The following is a 19525-nucleotide window of genomic DNA, read 5'->3' on the forward strand; positions in this document are numbered from 1 at the left end:
TTAGGGAGAAATTTTGTAACGTTTACCCCCTTCAATTCTTAGATCACATACTATAACATTTACATATAATTGCGATGTTTTTTAAAATTTTATTTTAAGATTGTTACGTAATTTATGATTAAACTGGGAATGAACATGAGAAAATGTTTATTTACGATTATAGTTACAAATTTAATTGTTTGGTTTATTTATAAAATTAAGCTAGGAAAAATTAAATTTGAATTTACATAGATAAAAACATGTATATCTGACTGAGGAAAATTAAATTACCGTTCGTTGGCTTTGGAGCGCCGACCATTAACATAAAATCCCTCCTCGCTCTGCGTTAACAACTCGCCCCGCTGCGCCGACTGGAAAAGCACACAATCGGTCGCAGCCGTACAAGCCACTCTACAATGGAATGTTGTTGCTTGCAGGTGGAGAGTCCTGTTACCTCACCGGAGATGTCGCGCCGGCGCTACAACCGGCACCACCACGGCCATCACCACCACCACCACGGCGGCCACATTCAGCGGCAGGATATGGGCAGCAGCTTCATGTCGGAGCCTGAGAGCTCGTCGGCAGGCCCGTACCACCGGCCGGCGTCGGCGGCCGCCGGCAGCAGCCGCTTCTCCAACTCGCGGTCGGCGCATGAGTTCGGCCGAGGCCTCTACCTGGAGCTGGAGCGCGAGCGGGGTGACAACTCGCCGCCGTCGGACAACGTGCTGTTCGACAACCAGTGCTACGCGACCACGCCCAGCTCGAGCAACGGCAACAACTCGGACATGGAGCCTCAGGGCCAGCCGAACAACGCCAGCACGCCCGGCTCGCCCACGTCGCGCCTGCTGCTCGAGTACGAGATGCACCTGCGCAACACGCTGGCCAAGGGCATGGACGCCGAGTCATACAGTCTGCACACGTTCGAGGCGCTCCTCACGCAGAGCATGGAGAACCTCGGTGAGTGCTCCCCTTCCGAGGCTGCTCTCGTTTGGCTGCTTTTCGCTGCTTGGATGGGATCGCTCGCTCGCTCGCGCTGGTTTTTTCAATTAGTGTCAGCACGAGGTCGTACTTATGTAAATTCAGTGTAAATCTGTCTGGGTGGACTAAATTTTGCAATTTTAGCTTCATAAATTAACTGGAGTGATCGATTCCAGTCTCAAATTGCTGGTGTTTAAATTAAAAATAATAATAATTTTCTAGTCTCCGCTCGATAAACATTAAGTGCTAAATACAAACGATTATGTCAGTGGCCTCTGAACTTGTAAATAGCCCGAAAGTCAGTGTGAGCCAGGAGAAAGGGAGGTTATGGTCTTGACCATTTCACGCTTATTTTCCCATTTAATAGGTAATTCCTTGTTTTTTTTCTGATTGGTCTCTTCCTTTTATCTTGTGTCACTTCTTCTGTTGTTGTTTGGCATGTTTACGACGATCACACTATCTTGACTTTTATATATATTATACATATGATAACGCACTCTTGTTTTTGTTGCACTCTTTATATATAGATTTTCTATTTTTGGTCCTTGCTCTGAATCACACGCAAACAAACCAAACACATTCACTACCTCTCAGCCGCGCGAAAAATGAATGGATCGAGTGGGTGGTGTGTTACTTGGCTTCGAAGCCTTTTATCGCGTTGCCATGTAAATAATTCCGCATTGTCCGAAACCCCGAGCGTGTTTATTCTCGTGATCACAATCGGTGAGTGGGAGCGTGTGTTCGCCGCAGTAAATCCGGCGCACGACGCGTTATTCATCAGTCAGTTGAAGCTCCCATCACTTTCACTCTGACAAATTTATAAACGCGGAAAAGCAATTTATAGATTTCCCTCCAAACCCTCGAATGGCGTACCAACATCCAACCACACGCGTGGCTTTGATTTCCACGGGAGTTCTTTTTAGGGGAATAATACGCCGCCAGAATTGAGCTCTTGGGATGAGAGCGCTCTTGAAGTACAAAATAAAATCCCAGCAGGAGCTTTTTGTGATTTAACTGAAAATTGGATTGCCATAGCTGTAGCGAAAATGTTACCTGCTCCCTCTTATTTCCGCTCTCGTTCTGCTCTCTGGCCGCGAGTTACGTGCTTCTCGCTAAATTTTCACCTTGGGAATAAGTTATTCGCAAATTAGCTCCCCTCTCGTACTCACGCTCTCAGACAGTCCGCATTTGCAGACAAAACAGCTCGTTAACTCTGACAGCCACACTCGAAACCCCTACAAAACGTGCTTCCGTCTTTCTTGGGCGCTGGAAAAGTGAGCGCAAATCTAATCGTCCCTCGGCCGCGTCGGGCACGCCAACCCATCTCACATCTCACGTCTGGTGCTACAGCGAAAATTCCTCTCCCGAACACCACCCTCTCGCGGACGAAATCGAAAAATGAGCGATTAGAGTAAATATAGGCCCTCTCTCTTTGCAAACGCGACTGCGGGCGCTCGCGGGCTCGATATTTGGGTGTGTCTGATCTCAAAATTGTTGTCTCTGTCTCTTTCTGTCCCATGCACCTGCTCTCTCAGAGTCCGCCGGTTGGAATGACGCAAGCAACAACCGACACCTGCACAACAACAATAACTACAACAATAACCAGCATCCCGCTCCCCACCACCACCACCATCACCACCCTCATTCCCATTTGCATGGCCGACGGCCAGTCAAGACGGCCGTGGCCGCTGCCAACGCCACGTGGCAAGCGTCTGGAGGGCAAAAGCCGCCGACGGGCAAGAGGACGTGTTGCAACCAAGCAAAGCACCACCACCACAAACAGGCCTCGACCAGAAGCATCCCCGGAGGTACTCCCACCCCTGTCTCTCTCTCTCTCTCTCTATCAATCTCTCTCATTCTTTCTCTGACCGCCACCCCCCAGAAATTGTCCGTTTCCTCCGTGTCCCGTCAGTCAGTGTGTCCCCTGCAGTCCAGCAACACACACGACACTGCTGCTTTTTTCATGAAACATTTCTGCGATTGTATATTAATCAACCCCTCTGCCTGCCTTCCGCTGTTTTTTTTCTCGTTTTGGAATTATACACGGTCTTTGTGATGTGCTCACTGCTTAGTTTCATGTAAATACACGAATTTTACATATCACACGATATACATAAATATGTGCAGTTTCGTTCTGCTTGTGTACTGCTTTTTATGAATCTCGCTCGCTTCACGGCTGCCAAAATGCATTTTCGTGCTGGATTGGTGCTTTGTTCTGATTCTGATGGCTTGGTTGTGTCTAAAATCTTCCTTCTCCGTGTTGACTATCGAAACGGAATTGATTTAAAAGTGGAGTGTGAATATCAATACAGCAGAAGCCATAAATTGCTTCCGTTTATCGAACAAACACCACTTAACATCGCGACCAACCAGAACATGAACTGCGCACCTCGTTCCGGAAACCGTAGCAGCACCCCGTAATTCGTAGCTGTGATACAATGATGCGTTTCAGTTTATTGGTGCTTGACAAATTTGCAGGCAGGACGGGCGTGATTAATTAGCCAGCGGCAGCGATTAATTTTATCAAACGGTCGGCTTATTGTGCTACATACACCGTGTCCGCACCCATTTATGGACATATTAGACGCGCTGGCACCGCCTCAATGGGCTAATGAATGTCCTTTGAGGCTGGATGTGCGTTTTTTGCCCCAGCCCGACGCATGCATTTTTGTTCCTCTGTGCTTTTCGTCACTCTCAGCACATGTATTATTAGAAACTTGTATAGATTCCGTTTGCACTCTCGGCCGTCGTGTGCACATATATACAAACACGTAGAATTTTGTGTTCCTCGACGACCCTCTCGCGCGACAACGGCTGTTGTAATGCGAATTACATGCCACACTGCGCGTGCTGGCTTCGGAAAGCTAGCTGTTTCTCTTGCTAATGCCCTTCTATAAATAGTACCCTGGGTGCTGGAATAATGAGGGAGCTTGTCAAACGGCGCTCGCGAAATTAGAGGAAATAGTGTGCTGGCGTGATACCATGTTAAAGCCGGCTTTAAATTATTTCTCTCGTATCGTCATCGCCGTGTGTGTCAACTCCCCGTAAAATCCAGCATGAGAACTCATTTAAAAGCACGAACGATGCAAACTATGTTGTGTCCGTCCGGCTGTTGTCCTGCCAATTACGAATCTGCTTGCCGCAGGCACGTCTCCTTTGCCCTGCGCCCTGCTAACCGACTGACAGACAGTTTGCATAATGTGCAAGACTGCCTCGCGCCTATTCGCATCGCGGCGAATTCAAACAATTGACCCAGATTGTAAGTCCAATGTGTCGTCACGCTCTGGCAAACTCTGTGCATTCGATCATCGTTTAATGGATTTCGACCGGCACCCAGAACTTGATGCACACACAGTAACAATCCATTAATGCAATTAATTGATTCAGTCAGTCGTGATATCAACACTCCGCGGTCCGTTGGATCGACACCATGTTCTCGTCGCTAAATGCGATTTTGTTGTTTTCTCCTCGTTAGTATTAATGTAGCCCCTTGTTCCTGCAGAGTTCGCGGAAAATTTGCCGACATCTAATCAGCGCAGCCCGTACCCGACTAGGAGAAGTAAGTACAACTTTTTAGCAATCAGATCGATTTTATATATTCTGTCGGGAGAAAACAAATGGACTTGGCTCGCATTAAATATTCATTTGTTAGACCTTAAGCTTTGGAAAACTCTCCTCGGCTAAAAACCTGAAGTCTGAGCAAAGTTTTAGCAAAGCTCTCGGCGCTTTTCCGATACCGAGGAAGAAGTATAATCACAGATAAAGGAGTGCATTCAGCGATTGCGCAACTGTTCCAGAGATAATGCATTGCCGATATAAACGTATATATTTCGCGCTCCGCTGCACTCCAATCCGCTATAAAACTTGTTTCTCGGCAAATCTGAACCTTTCCAGTTCATCTGGCCCATTCAATGACCTATTAGTGGTGGGCATATATACACAGAAAATGTCACATCCACGTGTCGTCGCAAAGTCCTACTTTCGCACGGGTGATTTGATTTTACTGCCTGGTGCAGCATTGCATTTTATAAAATGCAATCAGAGCAGGCAGAAACGTGTTGTGTAGTCGGAACGACAAATAATACAATGGCGCCTCCATCAGTCATATTTTGCATTCAGCAAGTCCCGCAAGCATAGTGCAGTGATACGCTTTTTTCCAGCTGTTTGATTTATTTGCGCAGAACGTTGCTGTGCACGCATTTCAGTAAATTTATTTCTTCCGCCTTGGCGTTTAATATTGCGTTCCGTGCACAGCACTTCTTTTCGTTCTTCACCTATCAGCGAGAAATTGCGATTTTTCTGAAAAGAGGAGCTGCTCTGCCCCACTTGCGAAGGCTGCATTCATTTTAGTTCCTCCCTGTTTGAATTACGCTCATCACTCGTTCCATTTAGCTCATGCTGCGCTTTGAAACTCGCAATATTGTGAAAAATTATCATAAAATTACCGAGCGTGCATGTCCTACATTCAATGGCTTTGTGGGAGTAAAATAAAAGCGAATATATCATTTGAAAAGAAGCAAAGTGTTCCTACTCGCGCCCTTACAATTTTTCCGTTCGTTCTTTTGGGAGAGTTCTTTTGTCGGATTCGCGAGCCAAGAAATAAAAGCACTTTTATAAAAGTTAATTCGGTGAGAGCAGAATGTCAAAAGGGCATTTTAGCAGTGACTTGTCTCACGATTATTACACCTCACTTTGCAGGGCCTGGCAGCAGTGCCAGTTTGAACAAGTCGTCGACTCTGCCGCTGCCAAACCGAGGGGCCCACCCGTCGGAGCGGCCCGCGTCGGCCCGGGAGCCCCGCGAGCGAGACCGCGAGCGGGACGGCTACTACAGCGACCGCAACGAACTGGCCCGAGAACGCGAGCGGGACCGCGGCTACCTGAGCGACCACAACTCCAGGTAAGTTACGCTGCAGCCTTACCCTCGCCGAGGCGCAGTCTTAATCCTCACTTTTAGAGTAGCGCCAAGATATTTATTTTGCCAGACTCTTTCAGCCACTCGCAGTAAGTTGCCGAGATAAGGTTGTGAAAAACACTCGCGTTTGGCACAAACAAGACAATTCGCTTTGCAATGGGAGCTGCTGGCCAAGTCTCGAGACTTGCGCCATTTAACGCGGGCTGTGTGGCTCTCCTCCTAGGGGTAACTAATTGACAATTAGGCCGGCTGCGGCTTCGTTTCTGCTCATTACACTCGGCTCGTAATCCTCTCGTGCTCAGAATCACGAAATTGCGCTAATCGAGCGCGATAAAATGCAAATTGAACGACAAACGCCCTCCTTGGCAACGTAATGATAAAAGCCTTTTTACCGTCGCAGATACGACGGTGAATCAAGCTGAGGGGATGGAACGGCGCGTTGATATCAGAACCGGGGGAAATTAGTTTGGATATATCGGCGATAATTACGATCGGAGATGAATGGTGTTGGTTGCCTGTGCATTTTCGCAGTGCACAAACACAAACACACACACGTACACAGTCTCGTGTCCTGGGGCGGCTGAGCTGCCTGGCTCGTTGGTTTTATCGACCCAGTCACTCAGTTGGCTTCAACAACACGGCAGGCTGATGTCGCGGAACTCGTGCGGTGGAAAAATTCCGCAAAAATACATTCGCGTAATGGACCAGCCAGCACATTATTACACAGCGTCTGCAACGACGGAATATTTCAAAGGAAAAAATTCCGGCTCGCGTTTTAACGAGATTCGTCTGGTGCGTGGCAGCAAACGGAAAATGCTGTTTGCACCCGCAATTCATTTAGGCCAACGTTTGAAAAGGGATGGTGCTTCCTTTCATAACTAATTTGCTGATGCATCGATTCTCGGACACTTTGCTCGTGCTTGGAAACAATCGCTCTCTAATGCAAATGATTCGGTCGTTATGAATGTCCATGATTTGATTTAATACAGAGCACAGACAATCGGCTCCCGCTATGTGGCCGCTGGTAATAGTTAATTCGCTCGGCAGCGGCAATAAATTGCCAGCGGCGTCGAGGATTTGCATTCAAAATCCGTCAAAGTGCGCGCTTCCTGCTGCTAACTGTAATTGAATTCGGCTCTGAATTTATGATCGGTTGGTTTCGTCCGCGGTGCAAAATCCGTTTCTAGCTTCATATATATTATGTCGGTGAAGCCTATGATCGCGTAAAATTAAATGCGAATATGCAAACATCAGCAGGATTTTATTTGCCCGCCTCTTTGCTTTTGCTGATTGGAAAAGAGGAATTTTATGCTGCGCTGAATAAATATTTGACCGGGACTCCACATGTAAATTGAAAAGTGCAATCGTTTTGCACGCTAATAAAATTCACGCTCCGTCCGGTCCACTGGCGACTGCCGCGAGTTACTTTGTGGAAAATGTTACCCTGAAAAGAAAGCCACAGCCGGTTGATGGGATTCTAACCCGACAATGGGGGTGCAGGTGTGCGTCCTGCCAGAGTGAGCCCGACGAACTGGACGAACCTGAGGTGCAGGTGGTGCACCTGACTTCGCGCCAGGCCAAGCAGCTGGCCTGGTCCCGGCAGCACAACAAGGCCAGCAAGGGTGGGGGCCGCTCCGCCTGGGACTCGCTGCCCTCCCTGCGCCGCGACGGCAGCCTCACCGACTCGGCCACCCTGGCCCCGAGGGCCGACTCCTTCGATCAGAGGTGCTTTTCCCATTCCCGCATCAACAACAGAGCAAACCATACATATATATAAAGAATACAAAAGAAATTACGCATCAACAAAAAGCTCCTTTTTATCTGAACTTTGTCATTTGTACTGCTATAAAAAAAACATACTATTATAAAACTGCTCAGAAGTGTTTTGTACATCTTATATATGACGTGTTCCTTTGCTAAGTGGTCATTTCTATTCAAAACTCATGTCTCTATAAACATTTCAACGCGGGGAGATTTGTGCCGCCCGGAATTAAAAGCGGAGATGCGCGACAGTTAAATTGCAAATTGCTTTTGAGAGCAGAAAAAACCGGTTCGGGTGATGTATTTCGTCTTTAATATTCAAGCCGCACAAACCTCCCTGCGTTTCTAAACGCCGATGCTTGAGCTGCATCCCTGTTTTTATTGGATACAACACAACCCTCGGCCTGCCCCGTCCATTCTACATTATTTGTTACGTTATGGCCAATATGCTCGAAAATCTTGTCGTTCCAATAAGGCTCTTCCTCCACATTTTTTGTGCATCATGCAAATTATATTGTTTTGACTCTGTTATTGGATCATAATAACTCTATTTTTTGTTGGCTGTTTCGCCCTTCTTTCAGTATTTTCTTGGCATATTTTGCTCTTCTCTCTTTCTCTTCTCCTCTTCTCATGCCTATCATTTTGTTTACTCTCTTTCTCTGCTCTTATTTGTCATGATAAATTGAGTCCGGGGAGCTTCTTTTGTAACATCTATTTTGTTGGTCGTTCCGACAGCGACGACGGACTCGCTCGCCTACATATATAGGCTCACACACTTCTTGTAAAAAATTGGATTTTGCCGACATCACGAAAACAACATGCAAAACTGCTTCCCCCAGACATGACATATACGTCTTCACTTCATGTACAGGCTATCAATTCAGTTTTCTTCCACGAGATTAGCATATTTTCACAGTAAGTCGCATTTAAGCTCGTGGGGAACGCGATTATCGGCGCCAAAAGTTTTGTCGATAAATTAGCAGACCCAGCATCCTACTTGTGTTGTTATCAAGTCCTCGGCGCACGTTATTAGTGCGTTGGATACAAGTCAGTCGGCACAAAACCCAAGCAGAATTTTCTCTTTTCCTTTCTCTCTTTCTCTTCCGCCCACCTTCTCTGTCTATAAAGATTGTAGCAAACAATAAGTCGAAGGAAATCACTTCTGCCACTTCTCTTTCGCTGACCCATTTTTATGATTGTCCCCGATGGCATGCCCCCAGATGCGCATTCCGCAACTTTTCCTGCTGGAAGCTCTCGTCTTTCGACCGACTTTCCTTGTTTCACTTGCAAAACTCGCACTACTCTCTAGTGTGTCTCCGTATTTTTGCTCATACGCTTTTTATTCGATGGTTTTTTAAGTGGTTGATATGTTTCCACGTGAAAAGAAAAATGTCGGGCACAGGGCGATAGTTAAATGCGAAACTGGATTGGTGGCATCCAATGGCGGTGTAAAAAACGCCAGCATGTGAGGTCAATCAATACACACCACTCGTCATTTTTGTGTAACCGCAGGACGATGAATACCTGCTGCTGTTTACATGTGCATGTATAACCCTCAGAAGACTTTCTTTATACATTATGATGCTAATATATATTTCGAAACACTGCATTCAACTAGCAAAGTGTACATTTTGAAACCGGAAACTCTATGTAAAATTAATATAATACACAAAAATCAATGGTAAAGCAGACATGTACATAGTCCACAAAATATACTATACAACAGAAATATATAAATGCCAATGTTCACTTAACTCCCCAGAGTTTGAATGTACCTCCGCAAGTGCTACCACATAAACATAATATACTATAAAATACTTTGAACGAATTTATTGTAAATATATATACTCCTACTGCTCTATGCTCCAAGCATCGTTTGATTTGTACTTGAACTACATACTTATCACTGTTGTGTTGTCATTATTCCAGCAATCGATTATTTCTCTATTGGCGTGAATGCATGAATCATATATATATATTACTCTCCATAATTCTCCACGTTCACTCGATCGGGAGCAGAATGTTGGTGCGCGAACGCACCGATATTTATTGCGCCTCAAAAGCAGATCGCTTTGTCCGTTTTCGCTCCAACTGCCCTTTCGCCCTGGGGAGGAAATCAAATTCGGCTGACTAGTCGTTGCAATCTCGCTAAAGAGGTCCCACAGGGGGACGGGGTCGCGCACGGAGCGAAACCTCGGCCAAAGCATTCTGTCAGCGGCAGAGCAGCGGACCCTCTCACGACCCTCCGCCTGCTCGGCCGCTGCTCTAGCAGACGCAATCTTTCTTTCTATCTGCTCTCATCATCTCACAATTCCCTCTTTCGATTCTTCACTTATTAGGCATAATTGGCTGCTACATAGACTATTTATACGTGCATTTTGCAACAATTGGTTTTCTCATTGGCAATTACATTTTTTCTTGTTCATTCATCCTGCTCATTGCAAATCATTCAAAATTTTTCCGACAAGACTGCTTTGATGACATCTTTTTTGAGATGAAATGCCTAACATGCTGAGTTGCTGCTGTTTTACTGTTGAACATTTTTGTCCATCATGCACGGCACTGGCTTCCTCCCTCGACCGCGCGACCCTCGTCCGTGCAGACCGACTAATCAGGGTGGCGGTGTTACAGGAGCAGCATGTTCGACCGCACGGACAGCTTCAGGTCGTCCGACTACTTGAGCGACCGCGAGAGCAGGTACGGAATCGTGCAGCAGGCGTCCGTCGAGAGCGCCGACTCGCGACTCTGCTACCTGACGTCATCAGAGGTAGGGGCATGACTTTCTTCACCACTGCATGTACTTTTCATTTTATCACCGAGAACGGCGCGTGCTTTTAATGGCCGGGAAAATAATAGAAATAGGTTCTCCTGGGAGATCGCCGCTCGCGAGACTTTCGATTAGAAGCGGCCGCAGAATGACTGATGGGAGGGTTGGAAATTTTAGCAGATTTTCAGCGAAAAAGAAATGTCTTTTGAGATGGTCATACGCAAGCAGTTTATAAGCCGATTTTGACTGTTTTGACACATTTTTGTCCCAATTTTTTTACCAACATAATACATTTTTATATTAATTTCAAACGGTATTGTTGGCAAATTTAAATTAATTTGGTAAAAATAAATGAAAATTGGGAGTTTTCCTTGTTCTAAAACTTTTTCTTAAAGTTCATTAGAAGTCAGAAACTGGCATTATAGGTAAACAAGATGAAATAATCTATTTAGAAAAAAAATCCCGTGATAATACATAATTTACTGGTCAAACCCGGCGTAATCATCTCTTTCCAATTACAAAAGCAACAAAATTGAAAGATAACACCATCCGGCAACGAGAAAATTGTGATTTGAAGCCTTAATTCTTGGCGTTCGCAATGAAAAATAGAACCAGCAAAAATGGTTTAATCTCGAAATTAAATTAACTTTTTTTCAAAACCAGCTGGTTCAAAGAGCAACTTTCTAAGTAATTTAAACATAGCCAGAACAGCGAAAAATCTTAAATGCACCGAAAATTAAAATTTCTTACGTTTTTCGTGGGTTTGTCATGCTTTAAAATTAATTTTGACGGTTTTTGGCAGTTTGAGATGGATTTTAGTGGAGCTCAAAAGTCTTAAAATTTTGTGATTCGTGTTCAGAATCAGATACTTCTGATTTTTCTGTACATGTACAGAAAAAAAGTCGATCATCTTAAATTCCCAACCGTATGGATGAGGAACACCTGTGTGCCTCGCTGACTTTGAAGTGAAATCTGATAATATTGATTCTCCTGCATGTTCTATAGAAAGCAGACAAACAATCTGTTGAATGGAATGGGGGCTCCTTTTGTCGCGGATCGCTTTCAAAGCGAGACACGGGCATCGTTTAATAATTGCTCGGCTTGTGCAGCAATTTACCTGCTAGAAATAATGGTGGCGAATTCACCCGAAATGCGACCCGTTGACATTCACGCGCGGCGAGGCATAGAGACAGGCAAGGGTCGCGTCTTAACACTGCTCTGAACAGCGCGCGGCTCGGCAACATAGTTCATCCGTCGTGAAAGCTCTTTTCTCTCATTCATCATCAAAACACGGGCATCTTAATCAGGCTCCTTTGAGCTCTTTTTGCGCCGTGGACGGGAAGACGGAAAAAGCTGCGAGCTAGGCTGAGAGCATCAAGTGGCGGTGTTTCCCACGCACGCATCTCGGGCGAGTCTGCACCGGAGCGAAAAAGAGACACGCTCGCGCTTCATCTACTTTGAGCACGCTTCGCTTGCATAATTTATGTTTTCCTTGCTCGTAAAGGAAAGCGATCCGCTCGGTTGGTTTCCTATTTCCAGGTGCGTGCCGTGCGATTGAAAATAATCACAACAATTTCCCCAGCCTCTGAGCTGCAGCTCTGAATTCAGCGAATCGCGTACTGCAGCGATCGGCATAACGTGGCGCACAATCAATACATTATTAATATGTTTGAACAGCGTGCGCGGCAGCCGACTCTGCCGTTTTCCCGGTCCGTTGCTGCTGTTATTCTCGGCATGTTGCGCCAACACACAAGCATGTCACGCACACAATCGAGTAAATTATTCTTGTAATCAAATTCTATCCCGAATCCCGACGCAAATTTTCCAGCCGAATTCACGAGTGCAAACGAGCAGGCTGAAGTTGAAAAGTAAACATGGAATAGCTTAATTTGTATTTTCGCAATAGGGCGCAAACTTAGACGACGAAACTTGCTGAGATTAAATACCTTTTGATGGCATCGAGGATAGAGTCTGTTTTTTATTTACTCTAGAAGCGCCGGCCTCGGACGATTTTTTCAAACTAATAACACAGTTATCATAATTTTAGGAATGGCACGCTGCTGAATTAAGCATAACATTTTCCATTTTAGATTGATGGAAATTTGTTTTTATGCCAAAGCTACATTAAAAGACTGTGAGTTTTTGGGAAAAGTGGCTGTAAATTACTAGATAGTGATACCTAACAATTATTCATCTTTCCATTTTGTAAAACGCGTTTTTACGTCTGGCGGAGAAATCCCGTTACAAACCGAATATTGTCAAGTGGAATTAAAATCAGACATGAAGCGCCGTGAGGATATCACATTTAAATTTCTATTGTAATTACTTTAGTCCACAATATTTTTAGGAATGATTAATTTTTTGCCTGGATCATTCCGCTCTATAGACCCGTTGCAGAATCAAAGGTCTCACTTATGCAACCTGTGGAACAAATGTGCTGAGAGCGTTGCCTATTTACTCCTTTTTTCTTTGTATTTTGAGTTTTGAGTCATGCAACTAAAGCAGACGTTCAGGGAAACAAAGAGAAGAGGAGAAGATGCAAAAACACTACTGCAAAAGCATTTTTTCGATGCTGTGATCATGATAACTAATAAAATCATTAATAAATTGCTTTTTTGTTAAAAAAATGTTATAATTAAATCTGAAGTGTGGGTCCTTTACCTAATTGTTAATATCAGTTTATCGTATCGAACTACCTTTCTAATTAGCACCTCACACACTCCTTAATCCCGAGAATAAATAACATTATATTCCCAAACAGCAGAGCCGAGTGAAGTTGGTTGCTAAATAAACAATGCGCCATGCAGTCGCACTTGAAGCCGACCTTGTTGGTGCACACTAAAACGGTCCCGAATGTTTGTTCAGTCCAAAATTAACTCAACACACATTGTAAACTTTATACGCTGGTCGGGTTCAAACACACCCTGCCACACCCACTCCTCCCGCTGGAGTAGGGAATTAATTAAGCCGTACGATGATTGTCAGGTGCACGGCGTTTATCCGCGCGCGCTTTTGTGTGTGTGAGCGAGCGTGTCACGCAAATCCAGCGACGGCCAGTCAACCTGCCTCGCAAAAATTAATTCGCCTGCCTGCGCTGCGCCGAGCAGAGCTGTTTCCAATTAAGTTGAAATGCTTCCCAGGTCGGCGCCGCTCAAAGATGGATTGTTTTTGCTAGGGCGGGCTTTGGCTTTTTGCGCCCGCCGATAAATAAACCGTCCGTCTGTATGTGTGTGTTTGCAACAAAAACACGTAGGCATGCACACACGTACGCACGCTCGGTGGTATTTCGGTCATTGTTGCTGCCGCCCGTAATTAATTAACAACGCGTGCACGCCACCGCTTTTCCGATAATTCAACGCGAACAACAAGAGCAACAACGTATAATGCACTGCAGATGCGATGCAGAGCGAATAAAATGCGCGGCGCACACGGCATTGTTTAATTAAAGCTTTGGTTGGCTCCGGCAGCCGCGCCAGCCTTCATAACCCAATTGGTTTTCCACCAGATGAGTGGGTCTGGTAGCGAAATTTCGATTAGACACGGCCGACTCATCGTAGTTAAACATCACCTTCGCCAGCAGTTATGTTTGCAATAATCTACAAACCAAATTCGTGTTTTCTAGGATGTTTTGCGGAGTTTCGATTGGGTGAGTGAACATATATTTGGAATTTTTCTCCACCAGCACGCCGAGTGGTAGTACAGCTAGCCAGTAGACTGCCAATCACCCCCTGAAATCCTGCAAAAAGTTTAGAATTAAAGTACACGCCTAGCTAATTAGACTGGCCGGCGTAAATCGCATAACACGTGCGAAATTTTCTCTTGCACCAAAAAATAAAAGGAATGACGCACCAAACCGGAGGGTGGGGACGGTGTCTGTATGTGAGAGCAAAATTAATAGCGGAGGGAGTCTGAAAAAAGAGAAAATGTCGTGTTTGCATCGAGCACTAATTCATCTCGGGGGCAGGAATCGCGCCGCGCCTCTCTTTGATAACGGATCTGGAACTTTTACTCAAACAGAGTGTGAGTGGCAAAACGCGCGTAAACTAAAATACACAGACAAAACGAACGCAGCGTGTGTTTTAAAATGCGCTCGCTAGGCGCTGTTCATTAAGCTGCAAACAAAGGAAGCCTACGCCTGCGTTTATATTATTTCACGCTGAACATCCTGCCACCCGCGCTCTCAGCACTCGCAAAGCTAATTAAACTCATGCAGATACTCGCCCTCTCAAGTTCAAGTCACGAGCAGGGTGCGCGTTTGCATATTCCTCGAGTAGGCAAAAATGTGATCGCTGCGTAATCGGCTTGGGCTGCGTGCGATCTTAAAAGCCCGTTGTAATCCTCTTATTCAGCGTCTCATCAATGGGCGTGATGATGAACTAGCTGATGCGACGCAATCAGGGCATGCGAAATAGCAGCCGACTCTATTGAGTGTACGTCCTGCTACATACTCTCCCGTCCGTCCATCGATCCTGCCGTAGTCCGCGATACCCATTTTAGCTGCAGCTGCAGCCGCATCACCGGCTGCATCTCACCCATTAGTGATGCTAATGTTCTCCATTCAGACAAACCTTCTGCGTTACGAGCGCAGGTGCTCTCCTTTTTTCTGCTAATTAGCGAGAGTCGCCAAATCTCTACCTCTGTTGGTGGCTGCATAGAGGACTCCTTCTCATATCGTTGACAGTCTTTTGTCCAGAAATTTAAGCTTATGCTAGCAGGTAAATTTGTCTGGGGTTTACTAGGGAAAAGCGAACTGTATGTTAATTTAATCAATTATCTTTGTATCATAACGTACTTTTTAAATTAGTTTAGATTCAATTGATGGTTTGACATTGATAAAGTAAATCCAATTATTTCAATAAATTAATATAAAGTTTTTAACAATCAAATATTTCAATTCTCTGGATGTTATTGCAGCTCTGAAACGAGCAGAAATATATTTATTAACATCTGTGAACTGTGAATAATATTTTGAAATTGAAAATAAGCGAGAAACATGTATGGTACACTCATTAGGGTAAATTCTGAGATGTGGATTCCTGCGGCAAAACTTTCCAAGCAAGTCGCAAATCAATATCAATTTACATATGAATACACAATATCCCAGCCCGCAAAAAGTTCTACTGCGAACTGCTCGCGTCTCTCCGCGAAAGTAAACAACACAAATCATCGCACTTTGTTATTAACAGCGGCAACCTTAGAGTCTCGATGTAGGTCGACTGATTTTCATTCGGCGAGTCACTCGCTCAGAAGAATCAATCGCACGTGCACGTGTTCGCCGCAATTACTGAGAGATGCCATTGCCAGCGGGGCCATTGTGATGGAATCGAACAAAAATCGCTGCTGAAAGAAACATCTATCTAATGTAATTGCAACGCCCTTTGTGTTGCACGTGCTAAAACGCTTTGTGCAAATTGCGTCTCTCGCGAATCGGTTCGAGTGCTGCCCGTAGCGTAGTTGGACGAATTTCAGGTCAGGCAACCCGCTTCACACTCGGGTGCAACTGGTAGCTGAACGGGGATTTGCAGGCGGCTTTTTGCGTGCTGGCAAGATTTTGCGCTCTGCTGCCCGTCGTAATGAACTTAATCGCTGTGCAACAACCTCCATCGAATCAATACAAAAGGGTCCACTCGCGTTTGCACATCTTCTTGATCCGCTGCCAAGATAATACGCACCGACACCCGCTCCCTCTCTGCAGTCTCATAAGTTAGCAATGTGCGGAAGCAGCAGCCTCTTGGCCGTGGATGGATTTCTTGCGGCGAAACCATTGATTTGATTGATGTCGGGGCGGCAAATTGAGTGAGAACAAGCAGTTGTGGAGGACCAATAACAGTTTATCTTCTCTGCAGGCTAGCGTGCGTAAAAAAGGGCATCAATTTCAGGATTAGCAGACAGTTTCCGATCACGAACAAAAACTATCGGCTGATCAGTCAGGCATTCTGAAGCACATAATGTGAAATGGAAGAAAGATTTCAATTACATTTGATTGATCTGCATATGGTTAGACTCTGCGGAGCAAGATCAAGACGATTATGTTAATGGATCCGGCGAGGCAGGCTATTTCCTGAGAGTCGGTGCATAGCAAAAACCACCACTGCGCGAGCTATGCAAATAAACCTACTAAAGTTAAAATATGCAAGCCACGACCGCGATTCGCAATCACGTCAGGGGGGCAGTGGGCGGGCGGCACCGCATATCGAGGATGCCGCCCGAGGTGCAATCAAACGAAAAATGCAATAACGAAACGATCGGCCGATTAATTTTCTCGTCGAAATGGCATCGTCGGCGGAGCGGAGCACAAGCACACGCGGGTGCGACTCGATCCACCCACTCACCCTTGGCTGTGCAATCTGCCAGCCCGGCTAGGCGCGGGCTGCTTCGGCGGCAGAGGGGAAGGTCGGTGCCGGCAGGGAGAGAGTTCCGTCAGAGCGTGACCCGCTCGGCAGCAAAAGTGAGCGAACGCTGAATTGGGACGTCGGGGCCGCGTACAGGGCCCGCGGCCCGATGATGGTGCGCGCCATCGAGCGTCTGCGGGCCTCCTCGGTCAACTTCTACCCGAACCGGGACTTGCTCGCCGACCTGGATGACCTGGCCGACGAGCTGCGTGCCAGTTCGGCGCCGCGGCTGTACCTGCATCAACAACAGGTGGGGCCATCCACTTCCCTTGCCGAGTGACCCACTTCGGGCCGCTCCTCGAGGCTGCCCATGGCACCAAGGGCACCCGTTCGAATCAATAGCCAGTGAGTGAGTGTGTGTGTGTTGTGGCGCGCGCTCCGCCATCTTGCTTCTTCGGTAGAATCTTTCTCGGAAGGAATTGGGCACGGCTCGTGAGGTAATTAGGCCATCCTCATTACGCCCAACCTGGCCGCCGCGCCGGCTGCGTGTGCAACTTTTAATTGGCTCGTTAACTTTTTTCAATCGAAAGTTGATTATGTATTTCGCGGGCGGCGGGCCAGCCCCGGCCAGGTGCGAATAGCCTGCGGCAGCAGCGTCGGACGGCTCGTTTTGCAGTGGTTTTACTCTCGATTTGCTCGTCCGTCCGCGCATGATGCGGTTTTGGGGCCGTTCTCGCGCTCCGACCGGGCCCAGCAACGTGTCCGCCTGTGTATGTGTCTGTGTATGTGTGTGTGTCAGTGTGCACGCCCGCCTCACCTACTGCCAGGCAGGCTGGTGTGGGTGCGTTGCTTAGTAACCAGCTGGTATGGATGCTGGCTGGTTCACCACCTCGCTCTCGACGAGGGAAAGAACGCAACCCAATTTTTGCTTGCACGCACGCCCTGCTCGACGAGTAAACTCATTTGGAGGCGAATCCGGCAGCGTTGTTTAGTTTCAAGAAAATTGATTTGACCTTTGCTCCGAAATAGCAATGCACGTCCGGAATTCTGTTTGAACCGACTCACTGCTCGCAAAATCGAATGATTTTTCGCCCTCCCTCCCTCTCTCAACGTTGCGAGTTTTGCGAAAGCGACCGGCGCGCGGTTCAAAGGATCGCTAATTAATTATTCACCGCCCGACGAGCCAGGTTGACGTCACGAAATTTGGGCGCCAATTGGTGTTTGCGCAAATGCAGGATGTTGCCTGCCTGCCTGTTGCCCTTAATGAACTTGGTGGCGCATTGGCAGTCAGCCGTTTTGCTCATTAGCCACGCCATATTGACATTTCAGCTGAGATGAATTCGTTACGCATTCTCAATCGCGAAGGCAAAACAGCAATGTGACTGGAGTAAAAATCCGCTTATTTGGTTCGATCGCCATTTCGCCAGAACAGATTGAAATTCAGTCCGATTGATATTAACGTCACGGAAAAGATGGGGCTGATACAGAAAATCTCATTCGGGGACATCCCTGCCTAAAAATCCATCGTAATCCAGTTCGCCAACATTTCCAATCACGCCGCACTCAGCAAACGAAATAATAATAATCTATCTGGGAGAGAGAGAGATGCGTCGGAGCGCGTCCGTTGGAGGCTAAAAGCCGTCGGTCGGTTCCGCTGACCCAGAGCGGGCAAAGCCGCACATCAAAATTCAACGCGGGTCGCGGCGGTGGCAACTCGGGACGCGGAGTGGCACGCCGTTCGTCCGCATCGATTGCGGCGGCGGCAGAGCCCTCTGGCCCCGCGGAGGAAGGCGCGCGCATCTGCGCAGCGGGCGCCGGCGGCGGCGGCACCGCTCTCGCTCGGCGGCTGTGTCGTCGTCGGTGGAGCCAGACCGTCAGCGCGAGCGACTAGGCGAGCAGCAGCCAGCCAGCCGAGCCGGATGCATGGTGGAACACTCGGCCACCCTGCCGCGGACATGCGGCCGTCGCGGCGGCGACGGCGCCGGTGGCGCTGGCGGCGCCGCCACCTCACCGTCGGGTGACCTCGCGTCGGCGGCGATGGCGGCGCGGCGCCGCCGCAACCGGACCGTCCACTTTGGTGATAATTTGCTCGTGTCGTACCCAGTGGCGGCGGTGGCCGCGGCCGCCGTGGCCCTCAAGCGGACCGACTGCAGCAATAGTGGTAGTGCGTCGAGCTTACCCAGCGAGCTGCTCGAGCCGAACGTGCAGCAGCTGTTCAACTTCATCGAGACTGTACTCAGCGCCTGGGACGACGGTGCCGGCGACTGCAGGACCCCCCGCAGGTCCAACTCGGTACCCGCCACCCCCAGGCTGCAGGCGTCCAAGGAGCGGCGCCAGCAGCGGCTCCGCCGCGCCCAGCAGCACCACCGCGGCCTCAACGAGCCGGCGTCGTGGGCCAGGGCGCGACGGCCGCTGCCCCTGCTGCCACCGGCGCCCAACGGCACGCCGGTCTACTCGCGAAAATTTCGCGCGCGCCTCGAACCCAAGGCGTGCGTGGCCCGCAGGAGGGCAGAGTGCACCGGCAGCAGTAGTTACGCTCACGAGCACTGGCCCGTCTCGGCCGACGAGTGCAACGTGGCCTTTCTCACCAAGGTAAACACAGGCGCCCGCGATTACACTAATTTGCTATCCGACTCGCGTGCGCTCGGCCGAATTGCACCGGGTAGATGGAATCAACACAAACATCCATCCGCGTCGCACAAACATGTTGTCACTCCCGTTTATCTCTCTGCTTGACATTTTGTCCTTGTTTATTTATACAGCCGCCCACTGTTTTGCCTGCAGATCGTTAATTAC

The 19525-nt window shown here is 47.6% G+C and overlaps 1 protein-coding gene across 11 annotated transcripts in view; it reads left to right on the plus strand.

The window, feature by feature from the left end:
• sif (still life) overlaps nt 1–19525 on the plus strand; it is an 83356-nt gene that overhangs the window by 22564 nt on the left and 41267 nt on the right. For 6 of the 11 annotated variants that reach the window (XM_065497433.1, XM_065497426.1, XM_065497427.1 and 3 more), the window contains exons 7-13: nt 417–936; nt 2493–2765; nt 4460–4516; nt 5656–5854; nt 7370–7594; nt 10262–10397; nt 14020–14043. In XM_065497433.1, the coding sequence (XP_065353505.1) occupies nt 417–936; nt 2493–2765; nt 4460–4516; nt 5656–5854; nt 7370–7594; nt 10262–10397; nt 14020–14043 (1434 nt within the window). The remainder of the gene's footprint in view (nt 1–416; nt 937–2492; nt 2766–4459; nt 4517–5655; nt 5855–7369; nt 7595–10261; nt 10398–14019; nt 14044–19525) is intronic. The other 5 variants (XM_065497437.1, XM_065497436.1, XM_065497432.1 and 2 more) reach the window with 4 other exon arrangements.

The sequence above is a fragment of the Cloeon dipterum genome, chromosome 1 (assembly GCF_949628265.1).
Source record: "Cloeon dipterum chromosome 1, ieCloDipt1.1, whole genome shotgun sequence".
Lineage (NCBI taxonomy): Eukaryota > Metazoa > Arthropoda > Insecta > Ephemeroptera > Baetidae > Cloeon > Cloeon dipterum.